Source organism: Vigna unguiculata, chromosome 3 (assembly GCF_037176805.1).
Source record: "Vigna unguiculata cultivar grain cowpea cultivar isolate G323 ecotype 2 chromosome 3, ASM3717680v1, whole genome shotgun sequence".
NCBI classification, from domain to species: Eukaryota; Viridiplantae; Streptophyta; class Magnoliopsida; order Fabales; family Fabaceae; genus Vigna; species Vigna unguiculata.
In genome coordinates, this window is record NC_140794.1 from 69,611,631 (window position 1) to 69,625,176 (window position 13,546).

At 32.2% G+C, this 13,546-nt stretch overlaps 2 protein-coding genes across 3 annotated transcripts; one reads left to right on the forward strand and one right to left on the reverse strand.

The window, feature by feature from the left end:
- Positions 1–243: 243 nt before the first annotated feature.
- Positions 244–3,532, reverse strand: LOC114175994 (SWIB complex BAF60b domain-containing protein). 2 transcript variants are annotated; one of them, XM_028060868.2, is made up of 6 exons: positions 2,905–3,532; positions 1,987–2,098; positions 1,697–1,868; positions 1,209–1,393; positions 735–866; positions 244–496 (listed from the first exon to the last, which is right to left on the reverse strand). In XM_028060868.2, exons 1-6 carry the CDS (start codon positions 3,294–3,296, stop codon positions 473–475), a joined length of 1,017 nt encoding a protein of 338 aa, XP_027916669.1. In that variant the 5' UTR covers positions 3,297–3,532; the 3' UTR covers positions 244–472. The 2 variants fall into 2 exon arrangements, with proteins under 2 accessions (XP_027916669.1, XP_027916670.1); XM_028060869.2 differs by having other exon boundaries at positions 730–866; positions 2,905–3,531.
- A 4,637-nt stretch (positions 3,533–8,169) lies between these two features.
- Positions 8,170–12,998, forward strand: LOC114176526 (sulfate adenylyltransferase subunit). The gene is made up of 3 exons (XM_028061594.2): positions 8,170–8,412; positions 12,205–12,426; positions 12,546–12,998. The coding sequence occupies exons 1-3, from the start codon at positions 8,236–8,238 to the stop codon at positions 12,765–12,767; spliced, it is 621 nt and encodes a 206-aa protein (XP_027917395.1). The 5' UTR covers positions 8,170–8,235; the 3' UTR covers positions 12,768–12,998.
- Positions 12,999–13,546: the final 548 nt, after the last annotated feature.

A 13,546-nucleotide genomic window follows, 5' to 3' on the forward strand; every position in this document is an offset into this window, starting at 1 on the left:
TTTTGGGTAAACAATTGATCCTTAAAGAAAGTAAAATACACACTAAACCCTCTTATGCTTGTAATTGTGCAACTTCAAATAGAAATGTACGATGTAACAACTTCTAGTTTACTTTTTCTAAGGAGACAGAGGATTAATTGCAAGCCTGTCAGAAAAGTGGCAAAATAAGTAGGTGCATTCTTTCAGAGTAGTTGGTGTAACTCAAAGTACAAAAAGTATTAGTGATTCCAAAAAGGAGTTCAGTTGAGGTTAGACATTGAGAATTGATAAAATAAAATGCAGGGGCAACCTAGAGGGCCATATCTTAAATACAATAATATACTTCTTCCCTAGCTCAATGTATCCATTGTCATTCTAAACAACGAACCTAATAACTGCTGTCAGACAACATTCAGTTTACAAAAAGATTAAGGAAGTTACAGGAATAAGTAAAATGTTCCTATATCATCTACCAACAGCCACAGACATAGAACTACGGTTCTCTGCGGATCATGCGCTGCACAACAATAAAAGAAAAACCACAGAACCATTTGTCAGTCAAGTTACTAAGGGTTGAATAGAGGTAAAACACAATTGAGAGGAGGAGAGATTTCCACATGACAAGATTGTTGATCAAATGCTTCAGAGATAAAAAAGAATAAACACAAGATTGTTGACAAAATGCTCCAGAGATTAAAAAAAACACACTAGTAGCACAATAGATATACATAAGATGAAAGGAATGTTAACCTTACGTGGGTGTCTGACTGTTTAAATAGATGATGACGCGCTAACATCTCTGGTATTCCTAGAGCAGAAATGCTTTCACAACCAAGTAGCTCTTGAAGCTTTGCATCACATAATATCACCATTGCATTTAAAGGGTCCTGCAATTAATATGGAGAAATTGTAGACCAAACAATTATTATTCCTTCTCATTGTTAATCTCTTTTACATTTAGATCCATCTGTCCAAATAAAAAAGGCAACAGCTCACCAAAGTAATTTTAGAAACAAATATCATTAGAATGAATATAAGGCATTTTCTTCAGTTTCTGTTAGTTTTCAGCTTTCAATCAGATTTTGATTTCAAGAATCTTTCATGTCCGTGAGCAATAGTTAAAACTCCATCAGAAAAATACTTCTATTTATGTATTGATTTGTTAACAGAAGGTTGAATAATGTTTGAGCATGTGAAAGAGTGGATAATGTGATGAACATGCAACACACCTCCAAATGGTGATGCTTGATGTACTCCCAAACAAGTCTTATGGCTTCAGATTGTTGCATCTCTTTTCCCTCAGTACCCAAAAATTTGGCAAGTGCTTCAGATATTACGACGGTGGATGAAGCAGGTTCGGCACATTCAATTTTAGTTTCAACGTCCACCTTCACTCGCTTAGCTTGTGACTCCTCTGGAGTGATAAAATTGAAAGAATATTAAAGATTATTGTACTAAAAAACAACAAAACCGCTGGTAGAAAAGATGGTAATGTAGTATCCTCATTTTATTTGGGTTCTGAAAGGTAAATTTTTCAATAAGCAGTTATAGGAGAAAAATATTAAGAAGGTAAAATAAATAGCTTTTCCAAAGGTTAAATAAAATAACTTGCATCAAAGCTGAAGTGGATTAGTTATGGGAGAAACTTCTTCATTTCATCTTCTTATTTTCTTGAAACATGTTTATCCAAACAGGGCATGGGCTACTTAGTACTTACTTGAGGGACCAAGTGGGATAATGTGTTTAGCTAGCAACTGATTCATCTTGAACATGTCAGTGCAGTCTGTCTCAAATACCAAACGCAGTGCATCATCACAAATTATCTTCCTTTTGTTACCAGGATCCTGGAGGTTGTTTTTCTTTATGTACGCCCAAAGCTGCCTCACAATCTGAATTGAGCACATGATAGGGTTGGATTACATATGAATTTTTTTATGGATAAATGAAGATCCATGCTTTTACAGTGAAAGTGAGGGATCTAAACTTGGTTTGGTAAAAGAAAACTACCTCAGTTCTTGGCAATGCAGGTTCACCAACAACTGCCTGAAGCTCAGGAGAAACACCACAAACTTTGTTTAGACCACCAGCACCACCTCTTCTTTTGCCTCCAGTTTGAACACTGGAAAATCATTTATAAAGAACAGCAACACAGCATTCTTAGTATATGATAGAGACAGATTGGAGAAAAATTTTACATATTCAAAGCTAACCAGAACATGAGACCAGACAACTTGAAGAAAGTCACAACATAGCACGGGCTAGCATACGCTGATTATGTATATACGAAGAAAAACAACTACACAGACATATATAAGCTGTTTTTGAACAGTATACTAAAAATGCATTTAAAATTCTGAAAAACGACAAATAACAGTAAGCAAATAAATTGTCAGGCGTCCAGGTCAATGGAATGGGAATAAATACACAATAGGGGTAATAGAGGGCTAAGAAACAGGACTACAAGAGGACAATAGTTAAAGAAAGAGATATTTGGGACCGGCGTGTTTTAATAAGCAAAATTATTATTATTTTAACATAATAAAATCATCAATTGGAAAATGACATGACATGAACAAGTTTACAACTATTTTAACAAAAAAAGCATCAAATTTCAACGAAAGGAAACCACGATAACCAATAATAAAGAAAATAGTAACATCAACAACCAACAAACCAACCATGAAGAGTTTCCGGAAATGGAACAGTACTCGAACTACATACACTAGGAGATCAACCCGAGATCGCAACCGTACTTCGGACGAAAGCGAAAGCGGACAACTCGGACAACTCTAACCCTAAATCGAAGCAAAAAAAAGAAAAAACTTGGAACTAAGATCTAATTAATTTAAGCGACAACAACAAAACCCAGGAAGACCCAGTTAAGAAGTTGAAGATCAAAACAAAAGGGCATATGAAAAACCGCACCTTACTTTGGGCGCTGGAGGTGCCGCAACAGTGGCAGCATTTTCAGGAAAGGAATCAACTTTGCAGGGTGGAGGAGGGTTGGGGTGCTGGAAGTTGATCTCGTCATGGAGGGCAAAATGGGAAGGAAAGTGAGTGGTTGGGAAGTGGTGTTGGGGGATAGGATTGAAATAGTCTTTGTGCAGAGGAGGAGAGTGAGGAAGAAATGCACGCGGTGGGTGGGAGCGGAGAAGAAGGTCGATCTGGTCGCGGATGAAAGCGGCCTTGTGAGAGAGGTCTAACCCTAGTTTAGCCTCGAGCTGCTGAACGACGGCGTTTACAGTGGTTATGGAGTTGGGGTCAGAGTGACGCAGCAGAGACTCCACCCCTTTTGCAATATCCTGGTCGGACACCATTCTTGTTCTTCTTTCTTCACCACCTTCATATACCAACAGAAAAAACGGCTGCTTATACCTTCTCTCTTCTGCTTCTTCTTCTCTCTCTTTATAAGATCGAAATCACAAAAGTACCCTTTATTCGAAAATGGTTTTGCAGTGAGCGGCAAAGAGGAAGCAGAAGGAGTAGAAGCGTAATTTGACAGAGCAGTGGTTGAGGGTAGAATCGTAAAAAGGGTAAAAGTTGCAGGGAGAGAGGGGTTGCTTGTTTTTGACGTTAAAGATGAATGAAATTTGGAAAGAAGAATAAGGTAAAAGTGAAGCAAGGTGGAATTACGGTGATGCCATTTATGATCTGAAAGAGAATTTGAAAATGGTGTGGTGGGACTTGTAGGAGAATCCGTGAGTGGTTGGGGATTAGAGGGGTTTGGTCAACTAATTAAGATTTTTGAAATAAGTGGGGCTTCATCTACTACTCAGCTAACATAGTCAACTTAGGAATGGAGAATTGTTTCATTCCTAGGCAAGCCAACAAACGACAATGGCCCAGTTTATTTAACCATGTTTCGACATACCCAGATCTGGACATTTATGTATCCTATCTTATCCTCTTTATTTTGGAGTATTTAACATTAACATGACACAGGTTTATGTGGTGTCTTTCCTGGTCCAACAACTTCACCCTTCACACAATGTGTTTTTCCAGTTACCTTTAATTAACTCTTCCAGTTACTTATAATTACCTGGAAAAGATATTCTACTATGATAGGCATTTGATTTCAACCATTCTCCTCTTAAAAGTTTTTTGAATTTAAATTCTTTGTTGAATTTGTATGTATTGTATCTTCAAATGTAATTATTACTGATTATAAAATTTTAAAATATATTAAAAATATCTCTAAAATATTAAAATAGTGTGTTTTTAGTGTATCATACTAAAAAAAAAACTGGGTTCATGTTTTTTCTAGTCGAATTTAATAAGTTACCCAAATTATAAAAACATATTATTTATATATATATATATATATATATATATATATATATATATATATATATATATTTATATATTCTTGTGAGAAAAACGAGTTTGTAAAAAACTTAATGAGTTTCTTTATTGATTTTGATACACAAGATGACGAGTAAGGTAGGAGAGAAAGAAAAATCAAGTTTATAATTTTGAAATTTTTTTAATTTATGAATTTGATTTCATACCATTAATTAAAATCACATAAAATAATTTGTATTTTTTTATTTTAATTTATAAATACTTATGTGTAGTTGTTTATACATGTGCATGCAAAACAATGAACATAAAATTAAATAAAGTGGTTTACCTTGATTATTATTTATTATAATTACAAAATTTTAATACATGGAGAGTCATATTCTTTGAAACTTCATACATAATCCTGAATCAAATCCATTTCTTGCAGACATAATATGTTTTCTTCATATCTTTGTTTCTTTATTAATATAATTAGTTGTTTTTTATAAGCATTATTATTATTATTGGTACATCCATTTTCAATTTAACTCAAATTTTTAATGTCTTTAAAAAAAATCTTAATATCAATTATTCAAAGACCTCGACATCAACAAAATCTTGAGTTTTAGTCTTTATTTAATTGATAATGTGTGTTTCATTTTATTTTTCTTTTGTAGATACTGTTGTAAAATAAATTATTGTTTTGAAATAAAAAAAACCTCATGAAATATCATGATTATTGTGCAAAAATATCAGTATTAATAACAAGCCCAACTAATGAAAATAAAAATTATTCATTGTTTTGAATCTGTGTCCTTTTTTTTGTATTTAATTAGCCATTAAAAAAAATAGTAACAAATAATAGATTTACTCAAACACAGGATCAAGCAAAACAAGTAAACCCGAATAAGCAAAATAAGTTGAGCCTCGCGTCTCAACTATCTGATGAAGGAAAAAACTCAACTCAATTTATTTTATTCCTAATTAATTACAAGACAAAATATATATATATATACTATTTTCTTAATTTGGATATTTTTTTGTTGATATGAACTATTTTTACTCAGCTTAGACAATTTAGAATAATTTATTTTATAACTATCTTTACTTAAAATAGAAAAATACAAAATTTACCATCATAAGTTCAGAAATCTTAGCATATTATATATATATATATATATATATATATATATATATATATATATATATATATATATATATATATATATATATATATATATATATATATATATATATATATATATATATTTCACGTATTCTCAAAACTTTAAAGTCATTTTTTTCCTTACAATTGATAGATATACACTAACATTTAATTAACTTAATCCTTTTAGTATAGCATATTAACATTACTTTGCAGAAATGAATAATTTCACCCTTTATTCACATGTAAACCTTTGTACCAGGTTTTACGTGGATCAAAACCATTCAAACGTTGTCAATAAAGTGATAAAGAATATATTTTGTAAGGTTAAAATATCTAATGGTCCCAACTTTTATCACGTGTCACTTTGTAGTTTTTTAATTTTTTTAAAATGTCTATGTGTTAATCTAGTAACGTGTCATGTGTCAAAGTCAATATTTTATATTCAATTTGGTTTCTATATTTGTGATTTTTGTTTAATTTAGTTCAAAATTTTGTTAACATGAACAATTTTGTCCCTCTCCAAATTGAAACCAAATTTAATTTTTATATTAAAATTTACATTTAAAAATATATATATATATATATATAATATATTATAATTCACACCATTATAATTTTTATATAAAAATTAAATTTGATCTCATATTCGACAGGGACAAAATTGGTCAATTTTAACAAAAAATGAGACTAAATTGAACAAAAATAACAAATATATGGAACAAATTGAATATAAAACATTGACTTTGACATGTGACATGCTGTTGGATTGACACGTTGACATTTAAAAAAAATAAAAAAATAAAAAAAATCACAAAGTGACACATGATAGTCATTGTTCATATCGGTTAATATTTAAACAGTGTTAGCAAAAAATGATCTAATTGAACAAAATTGATGAAAATTATGACATATTTGAGTACAAAAACAAAATTATGACGGATTTGATAAAATTTGACAAAAATTTGGACAAAAATGTATTTTTACTTTTTTAACTAAAATAAAATAAAAACAATTAATTTCATACTCATAAATAAAATATAAATTTTTATTTTATCTATTTTCTTTAGATTTTTTTTGTAATGCATGCTTTAAAATAAAATAAAAAATATTTTTAGATAAGTTAACATGTTAAGTTAACTTGTCAGTGATTAATTGTCTATCTTTTTTTCATTTACTTTGAAGCGAATGGAAGGGTGAGTGACAACTTTATTTGTTTCTAGTGATTTGAAGAGATAAGTAAAGTTGGATTTGTGAATGCTAGGATTGAGTTATCTTAGGAGATTTGGGGGTATGTATGTATCTTTTTACAATACTACCCTTCATTCCTCACGACTATGTTCTTTTGTGTGGACAAATAATTGTGAGTGATGATCAATATTGATTGATTGTGTTCCTTTATGCATATTTGGAAGAAAGTGAACGTGCGAAATCGTGGGAGAATGCCATTTTTTCCATCTCGCTTCCATGAAGAGATTTGCAAGTGAATGATGATATTTTACCAAACTATCCTCGTAATAAACCATGAGTTTCGTGTTGCAACCAAGGAGAAAATATGGAAGGTTGGGTGCGTGGTGCAAAGAAAATGGGTGAAAAGAGAGGTTTAGAACGACATTGGTGTATGAACGAAAAAACATCATTAGATATACATATCTTAAAATTGGATATTCTTTTTTCAAAAGATTAATGGAATCGGTTCTATTTAGCTTGGAACGTATTTCACTTTTGAAAGTTGTGTGTTGTAGACCCTATTTAAATTTTTACACTAAATATATTATAATTTTTATTTATTTAAAGTAATAATTATTTTTAATAATTTTATTCATCATAAAAAATATTTTCAAAATTAATTATAACTCCTCTTAAATATCATGTTATATTACTTTTAATATCAAAGACAATTTAGTAATCAACCTATTTCATCAATTAAATTTTATTTTTAATTGTCACATAAATTAAATATCTCACAAACTTTTAAAATTTTATTCTTAATTAGGGTGTGTTTTGGAGTTGTACGTGAGGTGGTTGTTGTTGCGGGTTCTTGGTGGTGTAACACAAAAAAAATGTTTTATTTTTCTAACATATCCTAATATAGTTCTCATACCAAATGTCTCAAATAATCTTAATTTAATTTGGTATTCTTTTGTTTTAAAGAAAAACTTCTAAGTAACTCGAGAAAAGGATTGGAACTAGGAAAAAAATAATGATCTGCACAAAAGAAATAGGAAAGGGCAATCAGTACCGTGAAATATTTGTTATAATCATATATGAGTGTTTAAAATCCAAACGATTATAAATTAGTTAATTTGATAAAAAAAATAAAGAATCAATCAAATCCAGTATTTGATATAAAATTTTAAAAATAAAATTGAAACATTTATTGTATTTAAATATAATTTTACATGTTTAAATTCTTATTGTACACTAGTTATAATATATTTATATTTATTAAATTTTTATAAAAATTTGCATTATAATTCTTAACTTATTTATCAAATGGGGAAAAGTTAACATTAGAAATAACCTATAATCATTAAACATGTTGTTTAATTTGATTAGAATTTTATTACAAACTTTTTGAATAACAAGTGGAAGCATGCTCACAAACACATAATAACAGATGTATCATGAAATATATACATTGGATATGAAATTGAATTAAGAGAAAACAAGCAAAATCAATTTATTTAGGGAGAAAGGGTGATGTCACATCATGATAATTGGGGTTAATAAAATGAAATGCAAGTGATTGGATAGTGTAGTGACAGTGAGAAAAAAGAAGAGAAGGGTTAAGCTTGGAAGAGGAGGGCATGGCGGAGATTCTAAACCTAGGAGCCCCCGCAAGCTTAGGTACGAGGAAACACTCGTGCCGTTCGCATTCCCATTTCATTAAGCATGATTCCATCAGCCAAAGCTGGTCTTCTTTGCAGCACAGCCTCAAATGCAGAGGCAGATTCCTGTGCCTTTTCTCCGACAACAGAAAAGAGGTTTTTCTCTCAATTTCTGTTTCTCGCCGATTTCTTATTCCTTTTCTGCATCTCTGCATTTCAATTTCAACCCTTTTACTCTTTGCTTTGCCTTATCCATGTGTTTGGGAATGGGTTTCGACAACACTTGCTGAATTCTCTTTCTGATAATGTATCATATGCTGGGCAGTGCACAATTCAAAGTATTTATTTTCTGTCACGGTTTTCTTAATAGGTCTTTTTCCGTTCAGTCATTTCATTTTCTGTCCTTTTTTGAATGTTCATTTGGCTATCGTAATATACTTATTTCTACTGTCACACTTTTCTGTCCCGTTATTTCTTTAACGTCCTACGTTCACAACTATAGAGTATAGTTGATTGTATAGTAATATGTTAAAACTTCCTTTTGAACTTGTTAGATACTTTCCAGTCACAAGTGATGGTTACTACCTTTGTCCATTTTAACTACCTAGCTTGTATCCTATGTATGACATCATATTCATCCTCCTTACTTAGATATAGAAACCTTTGACATAACATCTTCTCCAGTTTTACCTCTTAGTCATTTTCTTTTTGTTTCTTACTAAAATTGCGATGTATATATATTATGTTTGCAAAAGAACCTTTGAGTTCTATGTTTGTCTCCAAGGCTCGGATTTAGAGTTAATCTTTATCATTAATATCTCTATATCATCCACACAAAATATACATTTGGGGATAATCCTCGACTTGCACTCCTTTTCTCAATTCACGAAATTTGTTGCCTATTTTTTTTTTCCATGAATTTGATGCCCCCTCTATTTTAATTGTTCAATTTTGGTTTATTCGATAACTTGATCTAATATTTAACAATAATGTTGGCATGACACTCTAATACACTGCCTCATCAACACATCCACGAGTGACACTCTACTGCAATGCTAAGCTAGCATTTATGCTAAATATTTGGATACAATTTACAGAATATGATAGAGGGGGATCAAATTTGCCAAAATTAAACATGAAGTGATGAAATTCACAAAATTGAAAAAGTAGGAGAACTAAAAGTGCAATTGAGTGAATAGTCTTTTGTATGTCCCTGGTAAGTACATTCCATACTCTATTAAACATGTAAGAACTTAAGAGTGAACTCCGAAGTAAACCCATCCCTGTAGGAAAATTCATCTATTATGTTTTTATGGGAGGAAATAAAGCAAGGATAGCGATACATTTCTTCTGTTTTTGTTGAAAAGAAAATGAGAGAAAAATTGACTTCTTCAAACAAAAGTTAAAAAAAAATATTCCTTCCATATTTCCTTCAATTTAATTTTCAGTTTTTCTTTCCTTCATCATTTTTCCTCCACCATGCCAAATATAGTTTAGTCTTAGTTCCAATAATTCTCACTCTAATTGTTACCCTATTATTTTATCTTGTATGACTTAGATACAAGTCACTTGAATTCTTTTCTTCTCCGAAGCCACTTCTGTGTTTTTATTTGCAATTCTCAGTAACCCACGATAAAAGGCCACCATGTAAGTCATTACTTCTACCGGTCTAATGTGAAACCAGAGAAGTGATCTCCAACCATCTAAACCCAGTCTTTGTTCTCTTATCTTTATCTGTAAACAAGCTACAGATAAGAAACAGGATGTAATGGTGCCCAACATCCACTCGCCAGCACAAGCAACTTTAATACTGATTGGCAATCCAGGTAACACAAGAGTCAGTCTCAGCTGGCCTTGTTGATGTCTCGGAATACAACATCATCTTTTCAAACAATGACACTGTTTTTGTGCGACCACTTTCAGTGATTGCAAAGCATTGAAAATTAGCATTCGACAAAACCAATTCTCTTCTATTGCTCATCTCCCATTTGTAGAGCCTATTACTATTATCCAATCCCAACAAAATTGATTTTGAAGAATCGAACTATGATCTCTTTTGTGTCGTTGGTGCTATTCCTTATTCTGTTCAGCAAGCTCCATCTGTTCTGTAATTTGGTAAAGCTTCAAAATGTGGTGTCTCTCGTTTTCTATGGGTGGTCTGCTGAACATACCCATTATTAGTAAATTGCTGAACTCAGGTGTTGGTCAAAGTTGTATGTGAGTAGTTGACACAAGGCATGATATAACAACCAAAGAGTCATCCCTTTCTTTTTCCTAGATAAGCCTTTCAACATCTTGTCTTTCCTATTTTGTCTTATATCCCTCCACATACCTTCTAAAGTGCAGAATAAAATCTTGGTGCGTTGGAAAGAAATTTAATTTTCCAAATAATTAAAGAAAGAAATTCAAGAGATACAGTCCAGGAGGTGGTGCATGTATCTTGACTTTTGGATAAACCTGCTGGGGGTATCTCCATTGCATGGATCATACTCAAGAGTTGTAAGTTTAAAACCTGGGTCTTATAAGGCCCTCCAACTGGAGTGCACTAACCTGGAATTAACTTAAATAAGACCTTAGGCCATAAGAATAAAAAAATATTTTCTGTCTTAAAAGCAACTCCTTTCCCAAGAAGTTAAGAGAAAGATATTATTAAACTGAGGTCTTATAAGAGTATTGAATTGGAGCAAAAGTTAGGATGAGATCTTAAAATTAATGTGGCACAGTAGACCCATAAAAGGTAAATTAAGACCTCATATGTCGTGACCCTTGCAATGGAGATGACCTAATATAATGAAAGGTATGTTGAAATGTGGGATATTTAGTAAGGACCACCAAGTAGTATTCACGAATGGAACCTTGGATCTTTTCGTATATAAAAGGGTCTTGTGAAGAAGATGAATCATCTTTACTAAAGCAAGAGGAGAGCAACAGTGTATGAGATTCTCTGGTAGTGAGAGTGTGCGATCATTTTCTTTTAACTTTTATTAGGGGTACTCGAGTTAGTAGAGTGATACACAATTCAGGGTGAATTACAAATTTTGTGATTATATTTAATAGAAAAATAGTTTTAAGATGGTTTCATGGATATAGATAGACAGAGGTGTCAAACCACGTCAATTATTCTGGGTGATTTCATTGGTGTATGTTATATTTCCCAGCATCAATTTGAGTATTGAATAATAATTGAGCATTGAACCCAACCACGATGTGTTTTTGTGGTCTGAGTGTGCCAAGGTTTTGAAAGCTTAAATCCATCTTCAGGTCCTTTCCTTCAAGGATTTTGATATCTGCATTGTGAAGCCAAAGATTTGATAATTATCAGAGTTTGGCTGGGGTTGCAAATGATCATCAGATGTTGGGGTCAAAGATCATAAATCTCAGAACAAGAGAGGACTTCCTTAGAAGTAACTCGGAGAATTGAAAGAATAAAAGATGCTGATATAAGAATGATTTGCATGTAAGAATGCTTATAAAATACAATGGAAGCTAAACTATAACAGAATGATGCATGCAGTCACAACTAATTGACTTGATCTTATGCGAGTTAGTTTCTATTACTTGTCATATCACTATTAGATGTCAAGCTGGTCCCATAATTTTGGACAACATTTGGAAGATGCATCAGTTAACAAAAATCGGTTTGTTTGTTATTTAGTGTAATTATCCTGCTGGCCTCGTCATGTTGTGCGGGTACAATTTTCATGAAAAGTATAAAAATTGAATCATACTCTTGTTTATGGAAGAAAATTAGATTCTCACTATCAGTTTATATTGATATAATAATAAAATTTTGACCTAATGATGATTGACTATCCATGGAAATAGTTTATCACTAAAATGAGTAAAATCGATTTTGAATCTTGTGATGATGAACTATGTTTAGTCCTTTATGCCTCACAAAACTGGTATGAGGGGAAATACAAAACTGAAAGGGAATTTGGATTGCAGGAACAGGCTAGAAAAGCATTAGAAGGTGCATTAAGTGGTAAGAAAAATGAATTTGACAAGTGGGATAAGGAAATTAAAAGAAGAGAAGAGCTGGGAGGTGGGGGTAGTTCCGGTGGAGGTGGTTGGTTTGGGTGGGGTGGACGGTTTGGCTGGTCTAATGATGATAATTTTTGGCAAGAAGCGAAACAAGCTGGTCTTACTATACTTGCTCTCGTTTTAGTGGTAAGAGGTTTCCTCATTCCTGTCTAAACTCACTTTCTGATATCCAGAATTCATAATTTATAGTAAGTACCAACGTAGCCTACAATAAAAGTTCTATTTTTCCTTTCTCTGCTTTTCAGTATCTCCTAGTTGCAAAAGGCGATTTGTTCCTTGCTATCATTCTCAATCCATTGCTATATACACTTCGGGGAGTGAGAAATGGATTTAGTTTTGTAACATCTAAAGTCTTGAAAAATACTTCTACCAGCAATCAGGCTGATTTTGATGGACTTTCAAAGAAGAAATCTTATCAGCAAACTTCTGCCAAGGAGAATGTTGTAAGAAAATGGGGCAGTGACTAATGAGTCATTCATGCCTTAAAGGTTTGGCATTACCCCCTTGATGCATTATGTTATTTATCACCCTCTTAATACGTTCAACATCACGTTTGCTCCATGCAAATATTAGTGCAGCGATTTTTGTTGTAACTCAGTTTGTTTATTTCCTTCGCACCTAAACAGCGGTTAAATTTTGTTTAACTCTTTCATTATCCTGAGAAGTTAGTTAGAATTGAAAGTGTGGTTACTTTTAAATTTTATTAGCAGCTGCTGATTGATTACTTTCGTATTGTATCAAATTTTATAAAAGAATGTCATGAAAGTTTAAGATCAAATAAGAAAACAGATTTTCCGTTGGCTCCAATACTAGTTTACTGTACAAACACCTGAAAAATGGTCCCCAAAAGATGCCTGGTGAATCTTCAGTTTTCTGTAAACCTGTGTTTTTCTGATTTGTAATGTTTTTCTTGATTATTTGGAATACAGTCCTTACATTGTATGACCTGTCATTGAATCATTTGCTGATTTCATTTTCATATGAGCTGTATCTCATAATACAAGCATTTAAGTCCACCTTCTTTCTGTGGTTAATTTCTGTCCCTGTCACCCACTAGGGGCTTCATGAGAACAGGGATATACTAAATTAGGCATGGAGGACAGGTCCAGGATGACCTGTCACCCTGGACATCCCAGATCTTGATAACCGGACTGTAGGTAATGCATTAATTTTTCCGAAATTAAGGTTAATAGAAGGTAAAATCACATGAATAGTTTTATACTTTTGTATTATCTTTTAAGACTAC